At 42.1% G+C, this 23,756-nt stretch overlaps 1 protein-coding gene across 2 annotated transcripts; it reads right to left on the reverse strand.

Moving 5' to 3' along the window:
* Nucleotides 1–309: 309 nt before the first annotated feature.
* Tsen15 (tRNA splicing endonuclease subunit 15) lies at nucleotides 310–23,451 on the reverse strand. 2 transcript variants are annotated; one of them, XM_048357271.1, is made up of 5 exons: nucleotides 23,276–23,451; nucleotides 20,921–21,002; nucleotides 20,482–20,617; nucleotides 2,110–2,251; nucleotides 310–1,616 (listed from the first exon to the last, which is right to left on the reverse strand). In XM_048357271.1, the coding sequence occupies exons 1-5, from the start codon at nucleotides 23,411–23,413 to the stop codon at nucleotides 1,596–1,598; spliced, it is 519 nt and encodes a 172-aa protein (XP_048213228.1). In that variant the 5' UTR covers nucleotides 23,414–23,451; the 3' UTR covers nucleotides 310–1,595. The 2 variants fall into 2 exon arrangements, with proteins under 2 accessions (XP_048213228.1, XP_048213227.1); XM_048357270.1 differs by lacking the exon at nucleotides 310–1,616 and having other exon boundaries at nucleotides 1,944–2,251; nucleotides 23,276–23,450.
* Between the last annotated feature and the right edge of the window lie 305 nt (nucleotides 23,452–23,756).

Here is a 23,756-nt window from a genome sequence, read left to right on the forward strand (position 1 = left end):
CCACAGCTCCTTATTGTGGGCTTGGAGAGAGTTCTGCTGGGAAGGCCCATGTGGCAAGAAGCCAAGGATGGCCTTCTGTCATACCTGTAGGAACAGAGACCATAGCAAGGAACAGAAGGCTGCTAGCAGCACACAGAGAGGTAGCAGAGCTTTCTCCTGCCATGCCTCCAATGAGGCTACGGCTCTGTCAACAGCTCAGAAGCAGCTTACCACACTAGGCCCACCTCACTTACCTTCCAGATTGCAATCCCAAGTATGGGCTGCTTTCAGCTGTGACTCTCACCAGGCAATGACAGATATGGATACAGAATTCAGGGCACTTTTTATTTTATAACATTTTATTAGAAAATACAAATAAAAACGGGAATACTGGGGAAGGAAAGCCACCTATTTATTTACCCTGCCACACTTGCTACTATAACCACAGGTAATAATCTTGCTTTATCATCCTCTTGTTACATGCTGGGGTTATTTGCAGCCACATTCACATTCACTTATACTTTCTTAGTTCACAATGTTTTCACCAAAACATTTTCTCAAGTTTGTCATAACAGTCACTCCTCATTTTTAATGAGTACACAGTGTACTGCCCACTACCCAGATAGGTTTATTAACTTCTTAGACAAGGGATGGTGATGGTCAACTTTTGTCAATAAAGCTTTAATTTGCTGTCACACAGCCTGGATCATTGTTGACATATTGTCTATGAATATTTTCATGCTGCAAATAGCAATGCTGGGCCATTATGACACACAGGATGGCCTGCAAGGGCTAAATATTTATTGTCTGGCCCTTTAAGAAAGTGTGTAAATTCCTGACCTAATCTTTTAAGCAGCTCACAATTTGGACTATTAAAAGTAATGCTAGTTGGAGAACGTTTGAGCATATAGTTTTTATACTTTGTACAACATAACTGGAGGATTAAAAAATGGAATGATTGGGTCTAGTTAATAAAGACATTTTTAGGGGTGGCATTGTCTTCCATTCTATCACGTGCAGTAGTGTAGCTATAAAAAGGATGGTAGTTGGGCAGAAGGCTCAGTATACCTGAAGGTAGCAATCAGAGGTCCAGACTAATCCACACATGTAAATGTACACTCTTGAGGAGCGTCTTCAGTTCTGATCTAAGGTCAATTGAAGAGGAAAGTGCAACAGGAAAAGAATCAAATAGAAAGAATCCTTCAATGTCTACTGGGAATGAAAGCAGATAGCAGTAAATTCTTCAGGTGTCTAAGGCCATGTGAAGTGCCATTCCAAGCTGGCTTTAATGGCTGAAAGGCACTACAGGACTGAAGAAGGTGAAAGAGAAGGGGACTTCAACAAGCTCACAGCGGCAGCTGTGTGTGATGTCAGTGTGGATTCTCCTCTGTGCACACATGCTGCCACAACATGCATACAAATGCAGTGACAACACTCTACAGCAACTACTGAATTTTTCTGACAATACAAATTGTTTTATCTGGAAGAGTTTTTCCAGAAAGGAAACTTATGAGATAGGCAGGCTACACCCTGATTATCTTGTGATAAAAGCTAGAGCAGGCTGATGGGTCTCAAATCCAATCTTTTTGAGCACAAGGTGTAGACAAACAAAGATGTCATCTTCTAAGGGAAATATTCTGCAACATAAAGAAAAAGGATCAGGACGCCCCTTTCCCTACTAAAGAATGTAACTTAAGAGAAAAATCAAAAAGATATTTAATGTAAGTATTTCAATTATGCCAACAAAGTATGTAAAGATAACATGCATAAAACAACTATTTTATTCAAATATTCCTGTAAAAATGTCAACCAGTTGAAACATTTCCTTAAGAATTGTTCTTTAGATAAAAACTATTACTAGCCTTTACAGTGACTTACTACATAATGAAATGAATGGGGACTTCATGAAATATCCTGGAAAACTCTGACATTCTCCAGAGTAAGAGAATGAAATTATTTTTGCAAAAATATTTTTCTGCACAAAACATAGCCAGTTTTATGAGGTATATAAATCAACACTTTTCTTGTTGAAATTTTCAAATAGCAAAAGGAGCAGTTGTACAAAGCTTAGAATCATGTTGTAATTTTCCTCTGTGTTCACTGTTGACTCTCAGTTACCTCAAGACTGACCTGAGGGTCTGGCAGCATAAATCCATCAGTGAGCTTATAGTAGACTATTGTTGAGTCAGACTCTACTATGGCCAAGGTAAAGGACATTGGCAGATCTGGATCACCCTGCAATTTTCGAGATGCCTTCAGGATTTCCCGAATCCTGAAAGTAAAAACACAAACATGTAGGAGCCACCACTACTCAAGTAATGATGAGTCCAATGCAATGACACACTGGAAAGAAGAAATGAAACTTGTGACATGACAGAAATGCCTGAAGCCTCCAATATCAGCATTTGTGAGCAGTGTATACTTAAAGATTCAGATAAAATAACCACAGGTACTAATCAGAAACTTCATTAGTCAGTATCACCTGCTAAAAGACAGAATACTTTTATGAGTCAAATCTTTTAGTACACATAACATTTTCCTTCTTCCAAAGTGGCAAACTACTAGAAAAAGGTTAATTTCTATAGGATGTCCACCCTGTATTATTTTTTTCCACAAAAGTTATAAGGAAGACATAGTCTGAGGAGCTACAAGAGTTTGAATTTATCCCAATCTCCTGCTGTCAACCTGCACCACAGTTATTTCTCAGAGTGCAATGTACCTGCAGCCCTCACATTCAGACTGGGCTGAGAATACAAGACAGGTAAGAAAGGAAAAACCTATTAAGAAACAAACTTTCATATACTTTCTTGTTCCTCAAGATACAGGTAGAGGCATGTATTTGTGTGTATGTGGACGCATGCATGTATGTGCATGTGTTTTGTTTGTCAGTTAGGGGGCTTGAATTCTGGGCCTGGGTGCTGTCCATGAGCCAGCTCTTCAGCTCAAGGCTAGTGCGCTACCACTTGAACCATAGTGCCACTTCCAGTTTTCTAGTGGTTAACTGGAGATAAGGGTCTCAAGAACTTTCCTGCCCCTGCTGGCTTTAAACCACAATCCTCAGATCTCAGCCTCCTCGGTAGCTAGCATTACAGGCATGAGCCACTGGTGCCCAGCTGTGCATGTGTTTTCTAAGGTAAGGTGTATGGAAATTTAAGACCATATATAGACATTTTGGGCATCAATTTCCATCTCAGTCACTGCTTTCTCAACTTTGTTCACACACTTCTTTACTGTAAAGAGCAAAACATTTTCAGACTTTTTCAAAATACCCATGTGGGAAACCCTAAGGTTTGAAAATTAAGCTCAGAACTGTAAAAGGGGTCTTGTTTTCAGAGTTGAGAGAAATCACTGTCCAGCATAGAATGGAAGTTCCCATCTCTGAAGTCTTGTTTACTACTTGGCAATGTGTGTGAGGAAAACTACCAAGAAATCTTCACAGTCACAACACAGACAAACAGCTATCTGCCTCAGTTAAGCATGCTCAGAAGTCTTCTCAAATTTCTTGTTAGCATCTCTCCCAGTCTAGTGTGTGTGCGCGCGCGCGTATGCTGGTTCTAGGACTTGAACTCAGGCCCTGGGTTCTATTCCTGAGAACCCTACCACTTGAGTCACAGCTCTTTTTGGTGCTTAAGTGGAGATAAGAGTCTCACAGACTTTCCTTCCCAGTCTGGTTTCAAATCACGATCCTCACATCTCAGCCTCCAAAGTAGCTAGGATTACAGGTTTGAGTCACCAATGCCTGGCTCCAGTCTGTTTTTCATATGTGCTTAATGTAGAACCATCACTTGTTCCATTCAGGATTGTTTTGTTTCCTCCCTAGGATACCACATAAATTCAGAAAAATGTTGACTGTGTCTTTAGGTCATCAGACTGTGCTTTCCAATCTATTACTGATAATGGCCATAAAAGCACAGTTAAGAAGTTCTACTTAATAAAGCCTACAAGACTGTAAAGATATCAAGATGGTGAAAAAGACAACCAGAATATTATAATCTCATTTAATTTCCAATACATTTGAGATCTCAATTTAGAAACCACAGAAATCAACAAGTGAAAAGGTCCTATATACTATTAATAAGAATTTGGATTTTTCACCGAGTTGAATCTCAAGGGAAAAAAAAAATCTCATCTGAAGAAAAAAATAGCCGGGCACCAGTGGCTCATGCCTATAATCCTAGCTACTCAAGGAGGCTGAGATCTGAAGATGGTGGTTCAAAGCCAGCCCAGGCAGGAAACGTCCATGAGACTCTTATGTCCAATTAACTACCAGAAAACCAGAAGTGGTGCTGTGGCTCAAGTGGTAGAGCACTAGCTTTGAGCTGAAGAGTTCAGGGACGGCACCCAGGCCCAGCATTCAAGCCCCATAACCAAAAAGAAAACAGAAAAAAATATATCAATACTCATCACAGCTGCTGATTGGAAGTAACAAAATTCAATGGTCACAGCAGGTTTCTCCTTCCCCTAACCTTACAGAAGAGCTCTACACAGTGCAGAAAAAGGGCAATTCTAAAGCTTAACATAACTAATTTGACAACAAGTCTGAAGAAAACACAAGTAACAAAGTTAATACTATTTTGCTAGTGTCCCCAGTCCAAGTTAGTTAAATACTGGGGTCAGAACGACACAGGCTGTGGCTCTATCTATAAAAGGGACTGGCTCCTTAGTTTGCTTCATGATGATACAGCTGAATGACACCCTATCATACAGTGAAGAATGAACTCAGCACTAGAGACACCAAAGACACCATGTCCACCCACAGGCCCTGTTCGAAAGGCCCATCGCAGGTAACAGACTGCCTTCTTGGGAGTTGGGAGCCATACCAACGCTTTCTAGATTAAAAGAAAAGAAAAACAAACAAACAAAAACAAGGCAGCTATTCCCCTTAGTGAGGAGTCATTCTACCAAAACAAACTGCTACCTTCTTGGTTGTTTTCTAAGGGTAAGATAAAAACAGTGCTGTGTCTGTTGAAAGAATTTCCAGAATTGGGGGTCTCACCAACAGGCAACAACGCCAGCAAGATGTGGGGGTAAGAATATACCCTTGTATGAAGAGGTGTGGCATGAAGAAATAACTTCACCGATTGCTAGACTCCAAGTCTCAAACAATAAACTTACAATAAATATTGTACTTTCAGGGAATGGAAACATTTTTCAGTAACAGGGAAATAATATTAAGTATTCTTCAAGAAAATATGTATCATTATAATATTAAATCTCATAGCTAAGAATATTTCTGGTAATGTTGAGAAGAAACTTGGTTCCATCAGTAATATAGTTCTTTCCCAAAATGGCAGGAGAAAAGAAGGATTAGGGCAGGGAGAATATAGGGGCTAAAAAATTTAACCTAAAAGTAAGGCAGGAGCATTGCTAATATACCTTGTCTTATTTTTCAAGTCTCCGAAGATCTTGTACATAACTGGTCTCTCTGGTAGCAATGAGTTAATGCTAATTGCTGTTCACCATGGAAGAATAAAATTGGTAAAGTGGTCATCTCTGATTGTAAGAAAATTATGCTGGTAAGAACATGAGGTAAACACAGGGCACTAGTGGCTCACACATGAAATCCTAGCTATTCAGCAGGCTGAGATCTGAGGATCTGGTTTGAATTGAAGCCAGCTGGAGATGAGACTCTCATCTCCAATTACCCACCCAGAAGTGGAGCTGTGGCTCAAAGTGGCAGAGCACTAGCCTTTCACACAAAAGTTCAGGGACAGCACCAGGCCCTGAGTTCAAGCCCTATGACTGATAAAAACAAAACAAAACAGAATGTGAGGTGATGAGTTGCTAATGTTTTGTTTTTGGCTTTTTTATATACAAAAAAAAAATATGCTTTCTCATCTAAAATGCTTTCAAAGTAGCCCACATCTATGATCCTAGCTACTCAGGAGACTGGGATCTAGAGGATCATTGTTCAAGGCCAGTCTGGACAAAAAGTTCATGAGTCTCCCATCTCAACCAATAAAAAAGCTGGGAACAGTGGTGGATTTTGTCCTCCCAGTTAATATTAAGTGTAAACAGGAGGACGACAATCCGGGCTGGCCTGGTTATGAACAGGAAACCTTATTTAAATTACAAAAGCAAAAAGAACTGGCAGCATGGCTTAAGTAGAACCTGCTTACCAAGCAAAAGGCCTTGAGTTGAAACACCAGTATCCTCCCCAAATTTTTATTTTTATTTTTATTTATTTATTCATTTATTTTTTGCCAGTCCTGGGTCTTAAACTCAAAGCCTGAGCACTGTCCCTGGCTTCTTTTTGCTCAAGGCTAGCACTCTATCACGTGAGCCATAACGCCACTTCTGGCCGTTTTGTATGTATATGGTGCTGGGGAATCGAACCCAGGGCTTCATGTATAGGAGGCATGCACTCTTGCCACTAGGCCATATTCCCAGCCCCTCCCCAAATTTTTAAATTAAAAACTAAAATGACTTTCTAAAGCTAACATAAATCATTTTTTACTTCATGTTAGAAAATACCTATCAACGTATGTATATGGGCAGTCCTTGCCTGTGGGAAGCACTCTACACTGTTCTCTGCCTAAGGGACTGAAAGGAGTCTATAAACAACCCTGATAGATGCTCGTGGAAGTAAAGCACATTCCCACAGGCATAGTTGTCACATAAAATTAGTGCAGGGTTTGAAACAGAAACTATCCAGTGTAAGTGAAAAATGTGCATCCATTCCAAAGAGCTTCCCAGGAATGGGAGCTTGTCCCACATGCTCAGCCTATATCTAAGCCAGTTTCAGACAAGCAGGTACATACATACTACTATTGCATAGAGTCCCTTCAAGACTGACAGGAAAATTCATAGAGAGAAGAGGTTTAGGGAAGGCAAGAGTTCCTTTTGGACATGCTAACTTGAGATGCTTTGGATCACAGTGAGGTTAAATACGAGTCTAATTCATGGGAGAACTCACACGCAGACACAAATTATAGAGTCATCAGCATTTTGGTGGTGTTTAAAACCATGCAAGTGGATAAGATGTGAGCATAAATAAGAGAAAGGGTATGCACACTGAACTTAGAGCACTTCCACACTTAGAGAAGGTTCCACAAGGAAGATGAGGAGGTAGCACAGGAGTCACTGAACCTCCTCCAGTCACCAACCGCACTTGCTCTGACAGCCATCACCACCCATGTCCTCACACATGTGCATTTGAATTGATGTCTTATAGAAAATAGGAGCAGGTGACTATTGTTTGCAGATTCTGGCCAAAATAGTTTCCTCCTTTAGCTTTGGTGTGTGTTTCCTAAAGACCAAGCAACAGCAAAACTCTTGATCTTGCTTTCTCTCAACTTTGAATTCTTTGATCACTTACTAGATCCTAAGATTACTTAATCCCTTTATTCTCACAGCTGCTTTCCACAAGTTCACTCATTCTTACACTGTCTCTTCCTTATTCCTTTTCTCTTTCTTGTCACACAGTACATGTCCATTAATATTCTGTCTGTCTCTCTCTCTCACACACTCACACAACACATGAGCGCACACACCCGCGCACGGCCTTTTCACCACTAGCAGCAGACACTCCCAAAACTGTCATAACAAACCTATTTAGAATTTTCATGCTCCCTTGGCCCTGGACCCTGAGCTCACATGAGTACTTCTGTAGGAGTCTCCTTCTCTTCCACTGTGCTGTGTTCAAGGCCCTTGCAAGATTTCGGTTATCTGGTAACTACAGGCAGGTCTCCCAGCCCCCCATCTCCTGTACTAGCACGGTAAACTCCTGCCTGCCCTGCAGTCTTCCTTGGTCCTGTGTGTATTTCACTACTGCTAGCACACTGGTCATTATGGCTATCCACCTCAGCTCTAGATGGAGCATCTGATGGCCAAGACCTACTTTGTACCCTTTGGGCCCAGGCACTGTAGATTGCTTACAATCTACAAAATGACAGCGTAATCTGCAATGTACCTTTTCATCTTCTCCCCAAACCAAAATATCCTTCCATTTTGCCTCTAGGTGATCTATAATTATATTCATTTCAATTTACATTCATAATATTACTGCTTAAGAAGCATAATTGTAGATATTTATATTTTTACTGACTTATATTATTTTAGTTTACAAATAGCCCATAAATTTTCATTTTTCTCTACATAGCCTATTGTTTCAAAGTATCAGGTCTTTTCCCCATAAAACGCCAATGCCATAGATGTTGCAGTAAATAACTGATCCATTTTTATTATCTGGTGACGAGTATGTAAGGTACCAATAGCACAAACAACTAAAAGATTTTTAAATAATCATGTTCCATAAGAAAAACGGTAGGCTTTTCCCAAACCCTTTAAGCCCTGGCAATGTTTAAAACTTACAGAGAAGTTCAATGTGATGAAGAAGGGGCCGGCACTCCCTCACTGGGAGGTGGAGGAAAGGATGGCAGCACTGTGACAGGCAGAGGCCAAGAGGCCTACCTATGTGCATTCAATGGTTTGCCTTCTCTTCAGGAATAAATTGCTTTTATTTATCTCTTTATACTGTTTGTTGTGGGGTTTTCGTTTTTATTTTGCAGTACCGGGGCTTAAATGTGGAGTTTTGTGTTTGCGCTCTACTATTTGAATCATAACTCCAGCCCTTTTAAAAGTTATTACTTAGATATAGTCTTGCATTTTTTTCCAGGCCAGCCTAGATTGTGTTCCTCCTTCCTATGGCCTCCCAGTTCATGTAGCTGGGACTATATATACATACTACCATACCAAATTTTGTTGTTGTTGTTGTTTTAGGTCCAAGACCAGGACTCAAATTCAGTACCTAATGCTCCCACTCACTGGCTAGTGCTCCCTCAACTGAGCCACATCTTCAACCCCACCAAGCTTATTTTCTCAGATGAAGTCTTGTTAACTTTTTGTCTGAGTTGGCTCCAAACCATGAATCTCTACATCCATAGTAGCTAGGATTACAGACTGAGCCACCATGTCCAGCCAAAATTTATGTAACTGTACAAGAATCTTGCCAAGAGTCTTGGTTATACCAAATGACAAAAATTCTCAAAGACTTTTAGCTCTTATGGTATCTAGCAAAAGAACAATTTGGTTTAAAGGTGATGGAGTTTTCTCCTAATTTAAGGAATAACACTCAGATGGAAGCAATGCCCAGAAAGAGAACCCCTGGAATAATTTCCTCAGATAAAATGTTGTAAGAGTTTACCAATCACCATAAAACAAGGCACATACCACAAATGTGGGTGTGCATGTGTGTATGTGTACACAAGCATGTGTGCGTGAATATGCACTACATTCACATGTGCCTTGTGTGCATGCATGCACAAATGTGTGGGTATTCATGAGTATTTGCTCTTTACCCAGGTTAGAAAAAGCAAATAAAAAGGAAAGAATTCTCATCCTCACGTAAAAAGGAAAGAATTTCATCCTCGTGACCAAGGAACTGTATAGACCATTTAAAATAAAATCTTAACTATTTCTAGACATTACAATTGTATAAAACACTTCATTTCACAAGTTTTCACACATACATAGCCAAAGATAAGCTTAAAGTATGTCAACTCTCATTGCAGGCACTACTTACACTGGAATGGAGAGGTGGCATGTGGTCATGGGGAGGGAACCACTGGTAGCCAGAAATCAAAAACAAACTTGCTTTCATTCCTAAATTGGATCATGGTGTAAGACATTTATGATCTAATCACCTGCAACACTAATTCCACTTTAGAAATCTGTCTTACTGCTTTCCTATCTTCGGTGTAACAGGTCTCTCTCACGATGTAATACTCCACAAATAGCAACAGCAAGCTGGCCCAAAGAGAAGCTAACTGAACATAAACTATGTATGTTGTTTATGATGTGTTACTTCTGGCCTCTGTGACCCTGTGACTCGGATGTCATGTGGCTGTTGTATCTGAGAAATGTGCTTTACCTCCAGAAGCATCCATCAAGGTTATTCATGGGTTCCTTAGGTTGCCTTAGGTAGAAAATAGTCCAAGGTACTGTCCACAGGATTTATCATCCAAACACATATACTGTATACTAAAAATTATTTATATCAGCTTTAGTAAGTGTTTGTAGTTGAGGGGGAAAAAAGATGTGCCCTTGCCCTCAGGAAACCCTCGCAACTAATCACCGTATACTCTATAATATTCCCACCAACAATCAGAAACAGGCACTTTGCCAATTTTATCCTCCCACTGGAGAGTGGCAATTAGCATTAAATCAATATTTCCAGGACTAGTATATACAAGACCTTCAGAGACTTGAAAATATGACAAATTCTTTTACCTGTGATCATATATACTCAGGGCCATTCAAACACACATTCACCTTGTAATGGGATCTGTCTGCACTAGTGCCAGAAACTAAGTAAGCAAAACCACAGCTTGGAAAAAGCCATGTGTTTTGACATTCCTAAAGCACACCCAGATAGAGACACGGTTACCTTAAGCACTGCTGACCGTGAGCGCCTTATAAGGAGTGGGCGCATGGCACAGGAAAGTAGTAAAACAAGTCACAGAAAGAATGAGCTGCACACATGTTGGGGCCAGGCTGCCACTCATGTGCCAGACAGCCCACAGCCACTGAAGTGGCTTTAAATGACATAGTAGGGTTACTAGTCCTCATGTGTCGGGAGCCGAGCTAGCAGCTAAGCTCATCCTGACCTCTGGCTGTGCTGATGCCGCCAAGATGTCGGGAGCTCGGGAGTCAAACCTGCAGCTAGGTAAATTATCACCTCTGGCTGTGCTGTTACCGCCAGGATATGCTAAAGGCAAGGACATTTGTTCACAGCCACTGTCCGGAATTACTTTGCTATGTCCCCACCTTGCTATGTCCGCTGGAGTAGATTCCTATGTTAATCAACCTTGTCCTGTGTTTACTGTAATCAAATGTTGCAAACTTCAAAGACTCTTTATGTTCTGGAATGTTAACAATCCTATGCTATTCCCTGGTTCCAAAACTGCATATAAGCTGGGAGTTGGAATAAACTGTTGCTGCAGTCTTGAGGTTCAACCTTACGGCTGTAGACCTCCCGTACCCCATCTTTGTCTCTTGTCTTTTTTCTCTTGCCTTATTTTTCCTTTTCCGTATCCCTGCCGCCCCTCAGTCAGGATTTCTGTTCCCCTGCCGGCTGGCCCGGCAGGTTTGGCGCCTGGAACAGGGACTTGAAGGCCTGGGATCGACGGCAGGTGACCCCCGCTCAGGTAAGGACGTCCGAATGCTTGGGAAGGAGAGCGGGAGGAGAGTGTATTGTCGGGAGTAATAAATTATGGGACAAGGTAATAGCCGCATGCTATACATGCAGGCCCCCAAAGGCATGCTTAATGCCCGGGCAGTGAAAGTTGGCCAAAGTAACTTAGAACGTTTCTTTTATTTTATTGAGAAAGCATGCCCCCAGTTCCTGGAGGAAGGAACCAATAACTTAGAAACTTGTTAGAAAATTGGAAAAAAAAAAAAAAAAAAAGGGAACATTATGATGCAACTGGCCCTGAGAAAACCTCAGTGGATGCTATTATTCTTTGGTTTCTGGTCCGAGATTGCTTAGATCTTAGCCATGAATAGATTAAATTCGATCAGTCGATTGGAGACACTGAACAGGGACCTGATGAGTGTTGCCCAGCTCTGGGAGCGTATGCTGCTGCCTGGGAAGAGCTGAGAAAATTAACAAGACCTGAACCCACTGAGCTAGACATTAAGGAAGACTCAGATGGCTCAGACTCTGAGGAGAAATTATTCAATAAGCCTATTAAAGATAGATTGACCTATGTTGAGACTATGTTAAAATCAGTTATAGCTCTATTGTCACAGCTTCATCCAGAACAACAAACTCCTTTAAAGGGAGTCCTGGCAGACTTACAGCTCTCCTAGGTGCAGGCTGCTAGCAGGGGGGAGGAACCTGAGGCTAGAGAAATGCTAACACCACCGAGGTAACTTCTCCTGACCCAGCGCTCTATTTCCATCCACCAGGACAGATTTGAATCCCCAACCAGGGTGAGTGACCATTAGCCTGGAGCTTACATTTTTCCATAAATCCACTGGGCTAGGTCAAGGAGATCAGCAATTGTGGGTGTTTGGAGACAACTGATCTCTAGTTCAGCTCAGCTGGTTGCTCATCAAGTCTAAATTGTTTCAGGAAAGCTGCTCAAGTTTGAGCCCAATCATATATATTTGGAATATTTTGCAGGACTTACCTAACTTCTATGAGCGCTCAGGCAGATAAAGTTCTCTCTGTCTCTTTTTCTGCCCCTCTCTAAACTCTGCCTGCCTGCCTGTGACATAGGATGGGTATTGATATTTGTTTAACATCTGCTTTAAAAGACTCAAAGAAAGGTTTTCTATTCTTGTTATTGATGTTTAAGTTTTGGAGATTCAGTTAAATTCTGCTTGTTTGGCTAAATCATAAACTTTCTCTAGCATTGAGCACCTGGTAGACAATAGGACTGGTTGGAGTGAAAGCCTGCCCATCCCCCAGGTGACAAGCATGCCAAATTCCTGGAGGCTGGGCAGAGACTTGGAGTCCTGTAACCTTGCATTTCAAAGGTGCCTTACAATTCAAATGCTGGAAGATAAAGGTGTCTTACTGTGAGCTCACTGTCTGTGTTTATACCCTGTCTCCCACATGCTCCCTTTGCGAGCTAAACTGGTTTCTCAAAATTTGGCTTCTCAGATGATCTGAAAATTTTGGTTTGCTGAAAAGATTTTTTTTTTTGTTTACTATCTAACCATGTGGTTCTAGAATATAGGCAAAATAATATCATTTGCCACTGGAATTCCAGAAAAACTTACATGGCCAATTAAAGAACAATTCTAAGCGCGCCCCAAAACGTGTGCACATTGTCTGTCTGTATGTATGTATGTCTATGTCTGTCTGTTGGTAAAACTTAAAATAAAAACAAAAAACAGGTTTTAAGCCTAAACTGATATGTTTGGGAGCAAACAAATGTGTCTAAGAAAAACTCCAAAAGGTTTTAATATACAGCACGTGATATAAGTGCAATGATGTACAACCAGTGTGTTATTCTTTATGTCTATCTATGCTAAGAGTCAAGTGTACACCTAATCCTGACAATTCTTTGGTATAGACTTAAGATTTTGCTTCTCCATTTTTTTTTTTTCTCTTTTTTCGCTGTGCTCTCATAGACTCTTTAAGATCAAGGGACCAGAGTCATTTCAAAATAACTGCACAGGTGTGACTATTAACCTAAATTTTCCGGACCCCAAATTAACATTTTGCTTTATAGGATACAGGTTGACATGTGTGCTAGCTGAGTGGACCGTGGCAGTCTATGGCTACAGAAAGCTGCCTCCACAGTCGGCTTCCAAACTGGGAGTTGTTTGTGACTCAGAAACTGCCCTGGCTGCTACAGAGAGCAGACTTGGTTGGCCTTCAATCTGTGTGGATTTTATGACTAAAAAGATGGTTAAAAGGCCCAAGCCTTCTAAAATCTGTTTAAAAATGCCCTTAACCAGTCTGTGTAGAAATTTACAGGCAACAAGCAGGAAATGTGACAGCTTATCCAGGGAACTCTACTAAAGAATTATCCAGATGCAAACCATCTCTCCTGCTGGCCTGCTAATTTGGGATGGAAGACACAGCCACTTCAGATCCACTGAAGCTGAGACTTATTGTTATTCATTTGTTTTCTCTTTCACGTGTCAGTAAGGTAAGGTTAAATAATATGACTAAATTTAATGACACTTGGACCCCATTCAGTCTGCCGTTCTTTAAGTGTTACAGCAAAACTCTGGCAACTACTTGGTGGTCAATTCTTAGCAACTTACAGGTAAACTCTACTCCTTTTGTTCTCCTATTGGTTTAATTGGAAATAAAAAGGGCTTTTATGGCTAAGACTCTTTGGATAGTTCAAAGCCAGCCCAGGCAGAGAAAAATAAAAATCCCTCTTGGTCATATTTTGGGTCCTTATTATTTTACTAGTCAGAAATTACAGGTTAAGACTTCTCATTTGCGTACTTTGCATGATTTTCAAAAAATTTCTGGGAGATATTAATTGGCTTCACCCTTATCTTAAATTGTCCACAACTGAATTAAAACCCTTGTTTGATCTATTAAAGGGGGACCCTGACCCTACATCTCCCAAAGAAATAACAACTGAAGCAGCAGAAGCCTTGAGCATAGTAAATTCTGCCATTTCTTCCCAACATATAAATTATATAGATTACTCAGCCTCTTGGGAAGCTTATATTTTAACTATATCTCATTCTCCAACAGCGGTCCTTTGGCAGAAGGGACCCCCTTTTGTGGCTTTCCTTGCCTGCTACTCCTTCAAAAATATTAATTCCTTATTATAAATTGGTAGCCACCTTAGTCCATATGTGCCGTGTGGAATCTTGTAAGTATCTTGGACGAGATCCACAGGTTATTTATATCCCCTATACTTTACAACAGCAGAAATGGCTTTATACTCATTGTGATTCCTGAGCCATTGCTTGGGCCAATTTTGTGGGCACAATTTCACATCATTGTCCCTCCAACAAATTACTTCACTTTGCCTCTTCTTACCATTAAGTGAGGACAATGCTATTACAAATGAGGCTACCCAAATTTTTCTTTCTCAAATTGACTTGGCAAAGCAATCACATGCTGCCCACCATCAAAACAGTCGTGCCCTACGTCAGCAATTTCATATTACTCGTGAGGCAGCTCGTCAAATTGTAAAAACTTGTCCCAACTGTGCTACCTTCCTGCCTGTGCCCTCCTATGGGATTAATCCCCGAGGCTTAGTGGCTAATCATGTTTGGCAAATGGATGTTACCCACATCCCCTCTTTTGGACGGCTCCGCTTTGTCCATGTTACAATAGACACTTACTCTAATTTTATTATGACTACTCCTCTTAGCGGGGAAGCTGGCAAACATTGTATCTCCCATGCCTTACGCTGCTTTGCTACTATGGGACTTCCTAAACAAATTAAAACTGATAATGGTCCGGGATATGTTGGACGAGCTTTTCAAACTTTTTGCAAATCTTACCAAATTGTTCACTCTACAGGAATCCCCTATAATCCTCATGGTCAAGGAATTGTCGAACGGGCCAACGGTTTGTTAAAACACCAAATTTCTAAATTAAAAGGGGGGGAAACTATACCCCTTCTCTCCTGTTAATATACTTTCTCATACTTTATTCATACTAAATTTTTAAAATTTGGATTGCAATGGCCACTCCGCAGCACAGCGGTTCTGGGAAAAGAGAGAGCAAAGAGCTTTTGCTCAAGTTAAGTGGAAAGATCCTTTAACAAGTGCTTGGCACGGGCCCGATCCGGTACTGACATGGGGTCGAGGACATGTCTGTGTTTTTTCACAGGATGAAAATGATGCCCGCTGGCTACCTGAGAGTTGTGTTCGCATCGTGGAAACTCATCAGAACGGCACAAGCGCTGACCCACTGGGCTTACGTGCCAGATCCACCGATTGTGCACCCTGCGACCTGGGAGGGAGCTGAGGTGTTTGTCCATGTCAACAGATCAGCGTACGGTACAGCTCCAGACCCTTTTGTCCAGCACGTTAAGATGGGAGATTTTGCAGCTTCTGGCATTGGAACCCCTTTATGCTTTACAACTGACTCCAACAGTTATATTCCAGGCTGTACTGTAATGCAATCCATAAACTATAGAATTTGGATTCCTGATAATAGTCAAGTATATAATATACAAATGACTTCATTGCCTACTGGGTTCCCTGTAAGTGCCAATTCTACCTCATCCTTCATGATACCTCGCTGCATCAACTCCTCTCAAATTGTAGAATCCACGGGAGAACTGCACCCTGTAAAGTGTAGACATGATCACCCTTTTATAACCAATATTTCAGGAACTAATTCTCAGCTGATGGACTGGTCTGGAGCTAATATCACCAATAAGTTCAACCCAGGTCTGTGGTGGATGAATGGACGCCCTCAACGCCATGTCTGGATGTTAGTGGCTGCTCTGAATAATATCTCCTGGCCCACTTCTACTTCTTTAAAAAATATTATGAGTTGTGTAACACCCCCTTATGCTATTATGTATGGACCTTTTAATATTTCTATAGGAGCCATGTATTTCAATGTTACCTGCACTAACTGTTCTTTTACAAATTGCTTGTATAGTGGTCTTACTGATTCTGTAATTATTATTAAGCAACCACCATTTGTTATGCTTCCTGTAAACTTATCTGAAGCTTGGTATGAAGAAACAGGTATTCAAGTGTTAAAACATTTAAAAGAACTTATGCGCCCTAGACGATTTGTAGGGCTACTAATAGCAGGAATTTTAGCCTTTATTTCCTTAGCTGCCTCTGCTGCAACGGCTACTGTGGCTTTAACACAAAATGTGCAGACAGCTCACCATGTTAATCAGCTTGCTCATAATACCACGCAAGCCCTGCACTTTCAAGGCAGGATTGATGATAAGGTAGAACAAAAATTAGAAGCATTGTATGAATCTGTGTTGTCTCTGGGAGAACAAATTCGTGCCTTACAAACTTTGCAACGGGTGCGCTGTCATGCTGGGTTTGACTTTATTTGTGTGACCCTCCATAAGTATAATGGGTCGAGCTATCCTTGGGAACAAGTTGTAGCACATCTAAATGGTATTTGGCACCATAATAACTTGTCCTTAGATCTCTTTCAACTCCATAGACAAATAGCCGGACTAGAACAAGCTCCACCTTTGGACTTTAAGTGGCAGAAACAGCAAAAGAACTGTTTGAACAACTTCAACAGTATGTCCCTTCCTTATCTAACGTTAAGGGGCCACTAATGACATTGCTCGGCCCAGGGATACTTTTGCTGATGGCTTGCCTATGTCTTCCTTGCATTGTACGCATATTGCAAAACTCTTTCATGAGTTTAGCCAGCCAGCTGCATAAGGTCAAGCTCCAAGTAAATGAATTTCCCCCGAGAGGAACCGCAGCCAGAGACGGGTATGAGGCGGTGCCAGCCTTAGACCGACCTAAGACAGGGCCTTCAGCACTGCTCTGAAGTTGTTCCCCAAGACGGGTAAGGCGGGCTGGGGCACCCACCCCACCTAAGACAGGCGGGTTCGCTTCTTTTAATAAAAAGACGGGGGAACTGTCGGGAGCCGAGCTAGCAGCTAAGCTCATCCTGACCTCTGGCTGTGCTGATGCCGCCAAGATGTCGGGAGCTCGGGAGTCAAACCTGCAGCTAGGTAAATTATCACCTCTGGCTGTGCTGTTACCGCCAGGATATGCTAAAGGCAAGGACATTTGTTCACAGCCACTGTCCGGAATTACTTTGCTATGTCCCCACCTTGCTATGTCCGCTGGAGTAGATTCCTATGTTAATCAACCTTGTCCTGTGTTTACTGTAATCAAATGTTGCAAACTTCAAAGACTCTTTATGTTCTGGAATGTTAACAATCCTATGCTATTCCCTGGTTCCAAAACTGCATATAAGCTGGGAGTTGGAATAAACTGTTGCTGCAGTCTTGAGGTTCAACCTTACGGCTGTAGACCTCCCGTACCCCATCTTTGTCTCTTGTCTTTTTTCTCTTGCCTTATTTTTCCTTTTCCGTATCCCTGCCGCCCCTCAGTCAGGATTTCTGTTCCCCTGCCGGCTGGCCCGGCAGGCTCATGAGGGTAATATTTTATAACTAAGTTGTAGTTAACATAAATAACAGTTCAGCCCAGATTTACACTTGGAAGCACCAAGAAAGGCTGACAGGCCTCCATGCTCTCCGTGAATAGAATGAAATCGCACCTCCAGCACGAACACCTCCCTCCACTCTTGGGTAATGGAGGTTATCCAGCTTCCCCATTAAAAAACATGCTGTCTCAAGTATTCTCAAGGAACACAGAACATTCAAAATACTCCCAGCCAACCACTGGTGGCTCACACCTGTAATCCTAGCTATTCAGGAGTCTAAGATCTGAGGACTGCAGTTCAAAGCCAGCCCAGGCAGGAAAAGTCCAGAACCACCCAAAATGCCAGAAGTGGAGCTGTAGCTCAAGTGGTAAAGCACTAGCCTTGAGAAAAAACACTCAGGGATAGTGCCCAAGCCTTAAGATGAAGCCCTAACACCAGTACCAAAAAACAAACAAACAACAACAAAAAAAAACCCAGAATAACAACATACATTCAACACATATTCAAGGAGCTAAGCTGCATAGCTCAGGAGAGTGTACTACAGATGGTGCCATGGTGTAGGTAGCAAGTAATATGCTGGAAAACAAGTTGTTTGGACACTTGTTAACATTAATATTCTTGATAACATATATCAGTCTGTCTCACAGGCCACTTCTTGTAATTGTGTAGTTTTCTGTGTCTGGCTTTATTTTACAATAGATTTTAAAACCACAGTAAAGTAGGAATAGCTCTGAGAGTGACTGAGACCTTGGGGTAATATTTGTGTTTTTACAATATCCTGGAAATATAGAGATACCAATGAAGCATATTTTTGTCTCAGCTCTGAGAGTGAGGTAGATGCGCAACAGTGAAGCTGAGCAACAGTGAAGTGGAGCAGGCTGTGGAAGCACTCAGCGGCCCTTAAGGGTCTCAACCTGCCCCCTACTGTTTGCCAAGCCTGGAGCCCTGGTGATCTTTCAGAGGCTGAGGAAACATCTACTTTTGAATTGCTTCAACATCTATGTGCTAGCTGTGCCCTATTCAAAGGCTCCCTGTAAATAAAGTACCTCCTTTCTGTCAAGCAGTGAGAACATGAAACCTCAGAAGCTCCTGTTAAGACTTGGTAAGACAAGTTAAGACCAGCACACTGGAGATTCGTATAACCTTCATGACAAGTACGTTTGTGTGTGAGTTCCTTTTCTGTGAATTGCTTGCTCATATTCTTTAACCATGTTTTCCACTAGATTGCTTTTTTCTTAATTTAGTCACAGAAACTATTTACATAATCTGAATTACTCTATCAACTACTGCTTTTGGGGCAGAGGCACTTGTACCTGCTCAGCAAGTTACTTTACCACTTGAGCCATGACTTCTGCCCTTCTTTTTTGCTGTAATTATTTCTTTACACAGGGTCTTGCACTTTTTATCTATGTGATTCTGACCATGACCATCTTACCACCTATACCTTCTATGAAGCTGAGATTACAGGAGTGTACTTGTATTTCCATCTTGTTTTTTTTGAGATAAGAGTCTTGCTAATTTCTAACTTCTTGCATCTGGCTTGGCCTTGAGCCTCGATCCTCTTATATCCACCTCTGCAGTCAGCTGGATTGCACAGAAAAGAGCCACCACACTGAGAATTCCTAACTGTCACACATATGGCATAGCTCCTCTACTATTCCATGAAAATGTTAAGCATTTCCTGTATAAGTTGTAACAATTCTTTTAAAACAAACACTTTAGCAATAAGCAGTAAAGATGTAAATATAAATGTCACATATCCCAGGCATTCCATCTCTAGGCTTCTATTTAAGGAAGCTCATATGCATGAGTACAAAGAGATACTTAAAATGCTGTTATTAAACAGCTGTCTGCAACTGCAAAACAAGTGAAAATAGCAATGGTTTCATAATCTGAGAAACTTTTCCCACCTCATTTCATCCTTACTTCCTCTCTTCTGAGTTCTGTTAGCTTACTTAAGGCAGTATTAGTGACTGCCTTCTCCGACCAGATACCAGGCTGGGCAGGTGGGCATATTTAACTACCTGCAGCTGTCCTATGAGAACACAGTCTCTTAGCACCTTTAGGAGACTCTTCCTGACCTTAGTAAGGAACAAATATGTACAACCCTGTACATGTCACTACAAAGTTCTGGTCAGGTCTCTGTTAATTGTTACTTAATTAATTACCTAGTAAGAAAGGAAGTGGAGACAGTCCCAACACACAAGAAAGGATAATTCTGTTCTTACTAGATCCCATCCAATAATTACCAAGGATGTTATCAGTGCTGGGACACTGCCCTTGTGACTATGACTTGATCGGCATAGTCTCCCAACACTTAGCCAAACATACAGGAGCCACTAATATGTATTAAATTAAAGCAAAAATTCTCAAGGAATATTATCCCACAGTCAACATTTAAAAAGCTAACAGAGAACAAATTCACTTTTATAGATGCCATATTTACTGAGTAAAAGTTGTTTGCTATCTTAAGTAAAAAAAAAATTTCTATTCATGGTGACTTACCTTTGCATATCCCATATAATTTTAGAACATGGCTCAAGGAACTTCCTCTCTATGCAAGGCTATGCAAAGAAAAACCAGGTATTCCTCAAAGCTGGAATTCCAGTGCTCTGCCCTCTAACTGCATGTTTACGCTCACCCAAGAAGAACCTAAGTTCTTATGCATCCTATCTTCCTATAGCCCATCCTCCAGGTATATGATTTTCAGCTAAATATTATGCTCTTTAACTACACTCATGAACCCCCGCCCCTGCCCCCATCTTTAAAAACTCTTGCTTCATCAGGAAGCACTTTGTCTCATCTATTTGTTGTAGCTAGCTCACATGGCAGCTGGCTTCCCTCAGAGCCAGGAAGAGAGAGTGCCCAAGTCAGAAGTCTTGCCTCCTTACCAAGAGTATACATGTTTCCTACTCCCCAAAGGACCTGTTAAACTAAGACCAAAATCTTCCACTCACCTGTTATGGCTAAGAGAAGCAGAGATGGGAGTAGGCACCACAGTCTGTAACCCTTCCCCTTCTATTTCAGCACCAACAAGACAGATGAGCTGTAGTTCTGGTAATCCCACACAATTGACTTCATGCCAACTTTTACCTAAAAGAGCATCATTGAATGGACAATAATGGTTGTTAAAAGTAGATGATAAAAATTGCAAGTTCTACACAAGCCTAGCTGAGCAAATGTCACTCATAAATATTATTTCCTTTCTTTACTTTTCTTCTAGTCTTTTCTGCAACATAGTTATCCCCAATGTAAGGGAATGAAGAATGTGAAATTGGCAAAATTAATACCAAATGCAAACATGATTGATTATATGTCAACAATGCTATGTGTCAACCCAATTCCCAAGTCCCTGGCATGGCCCCAATAACCAAACAACATAAACAAAGAACTTACTCTCCATGAGGTCCAGGTAAACCAAGAATGCAATATAAACTTGAGTGGCATCTCCTATGTCTAATTCCATCATTTCTAAGTACTGAAAATGAAAACGTAATTGTCAAATATGGAAGAACCTTTCAATATTTTTCAATGAAGCATTCACTGAATGCACCCATATACATATATTATCATTATAATTTTAAAAAAACTTCCTGATTTAATGGAAGTTACATGTAAGACATAAGATCCAATCTTTGTAAAGAATCTGTCATTGTCAGAATAAAACACATAGGCTTCCCTCCAATGTTCACAGACTGGCTCTAGGGCCTCCCCCCACCCCCTCTACTAATATCAGAACTCAAAAATGATCATCTCTGTAGTATTTGTATTTAATCTATTCATATATACTTCAAACCCTCTCTAGGTTACATATAATACCAATGCAATGCAAACACTACGTAAATAGTTGTATTCCTTAAGAAAAAAGGCCTGTACACTTTGAGTACTAATGCAACTGTTTTCAAATCTTTTCAGTCCAAAACTGGTTGAATCTGAAGACAGAGAATTGTACTAAAAATGTGAGAGAACTGTACTGAAAATGTTAGAGAAATAACTGTATATGATTAACACCATGTGAATGGGGATAATAACAAGTCCACAGGTCAAAGGTACTCAGGGGGCCTGAATGATGAACGCTTCATGCCATGAAGCCCTGCAGGACACGTGTGGGTTGAGTACACAGAGTAGAGCACTGGTGTGGTACTCCACTTTCACACGAAGATAGAAATAAGGCACACATACTCAAGAACCTGTAGAGAAATCCATCCACAGAGAACACACAAATTTTAATTGTTTTTGTTGGGATATGTTAGTAGAGAGCTTCTATTTCCCTAGCTTCTTAGTTGCATGTAGAGATAGTCTGCTAAAACACCATTGCAAGTGTCACTCATTCATGAATAAAGACAATTATGCACATGTTGAATTTTAAAGAAGAAAACTACTGAGGCTTCCAGATGTATCAATGACTGAATGGATATCAAGGGTTAATAGGAGGTAATCTGTGACATCTACATGGCAGCTCTGAAGTCCTTGTCCCCATCAGCTTCATGGCAAAAGCATCAGTGCCTGAGAGCCAGGCTGACTATGTACTCCAAACAGAAAACGTGTTTGAAAAGTAATGTTAATTTTGAGCCAAGTTGCAAGGTCTGTGCACAAACTAAAAATGTGAATTACATAACAATGTAAGTTGCATCTAAGGATGATACATAGGATGTCATTTTTACCAGATTTACTCATACCATTTTACTGAGTAATTTTCACAATGATAAAAACACAGAACTGGAAATTCATCCATTATTTCCTTTCATTTAAAAAGAAAAAAAGTCAACTGGCTTTTTTGTTGTAGTTTTTGTGCCAGTCTTGAGTGCTGCCTGGGGTGCTGTCCCTGTACTTTTTTGTTCAAGGCCAGGGCTTCACTACTTGAGCCACAGCTCCAACTTACAGCTTTTGGATTAGTTGGTGGTAGTCACATTGACTTTCCTGAAAAGGTGGCTTTGAACCGAAATCCTCAATTCCCAGCTGCCTGAGTAGCTAGGATTAAAGGCATGAATGAGCCACCAGCCCTCAGCTGGTATTTTCTTTTTAAGGCACTCAATAACATTACGATGCTATTGTTTCTTTTTTCAGAGGTCTGAAAGGGAGAGAGTAGGGAGACAAAAAATGAAGCAAAAGAAGCTGAGAAAAAGTTCTCTGGACTTAATATTTTTCAAGGTGTTTTTTTTGTTGTTGTTCCTTTTGTTAGATTTCAGATAACTATGAATTATTGCTCTCTGACAGGGAAAAAAGTGCAGTTTTACTAACATACTGGCCTTGTCCCCGAGAATCCTTACAGATCCCCTCACCCGTATGATTCAACACCACCTCAGTGCTGGTGGCCATTTCCCGGGCGGCAGCAGGCTCGGGGCTACCTGCCTGCTAACAGAAAACACACTCCTGCTGGGCAGGAACCATTCGAACTTCCCAGGAAGTGTGCAAAGTCAGGAGCAGGAGCGAGCATCAGAGCAGGGCCAGCGCACACCCGGGGCCTGGGCCAGAAGCTGGGCTCGTCCCAGACCCGGAGGCCTTGCCCGCGGCCCACAGACCGTCACGGCTTCGCCGGTCTGGATAACAACCCAGGAGCCGGCGGGGGGCTTGGACTTGGGGTGTCTGGGTGAAGAGAGGTGCTAGGGTCACCTCAGCCACCGCGAGCCGCGCGCGCCCCCGGGGGAGGTCGGTGCGCACCGCCGCACGTCCGCGGGGCGCAAGGGGAGCGCGGCCCGGGGTTCCGCTAGAAAAGGAGGCCGGGGCGCCGCCCTCTCCCCTGCCGCTGACCTTGGGGTGCGTGGCCATCCAGGCATCTTCGGGAGCCCACGGGTGAGCACCGCCACCAGTGCCGCCAGCGCCGCCAGCGCCGCCAGCCTCCGCACCACTGCCGCCAGGAGTCGGCTGGGAACCGACCTGCTCCTCCATGCCGGCCCGAGCGGTGCACCGCGACCCGAACCGGCCGGAAGCCGAGCGCGCACCGCCGTTCCGCGCTTCCGCCGCCCGCGCGCGCTTTCTCGGGGACGCCGCGCCCGCAGCTCCTTCCAGAACGTTCTCTAGTCCTTCACCCTCAGCGTGCGGGAGGGTCCGGAGAGGCCGCAGCCCTCCTTCGGCCTGTGCTGCTCTGGGGTAATGGGGAGTAGCTCGCGTCCTCTTCGCCATCGCCCGGCCTCGGAGCCCGGACTCCCCATTCCCGGGAGCCGGTGGAAGCCTGACGAGACCTGCCCGGACGGCCCTGGGCAGGGGTGCTTGTGAAATGGGGAGACCCTGG

The sequence above is a fragment of the Perognathus longimembris genome, chromosome 11, assembly GCF_023159225.1.
Source record: "Perognathus longimembris pacificus isolate PPM17 chromosome 11, ASM2315922v1, whole genome shotgun sequence".
Taxonomy (NCBI): Eukaryota; Metazoa; Chordata; class Mammalia; order Rodentia; family Heteromyidae; genus Perognathus; species Perognathus longimembris.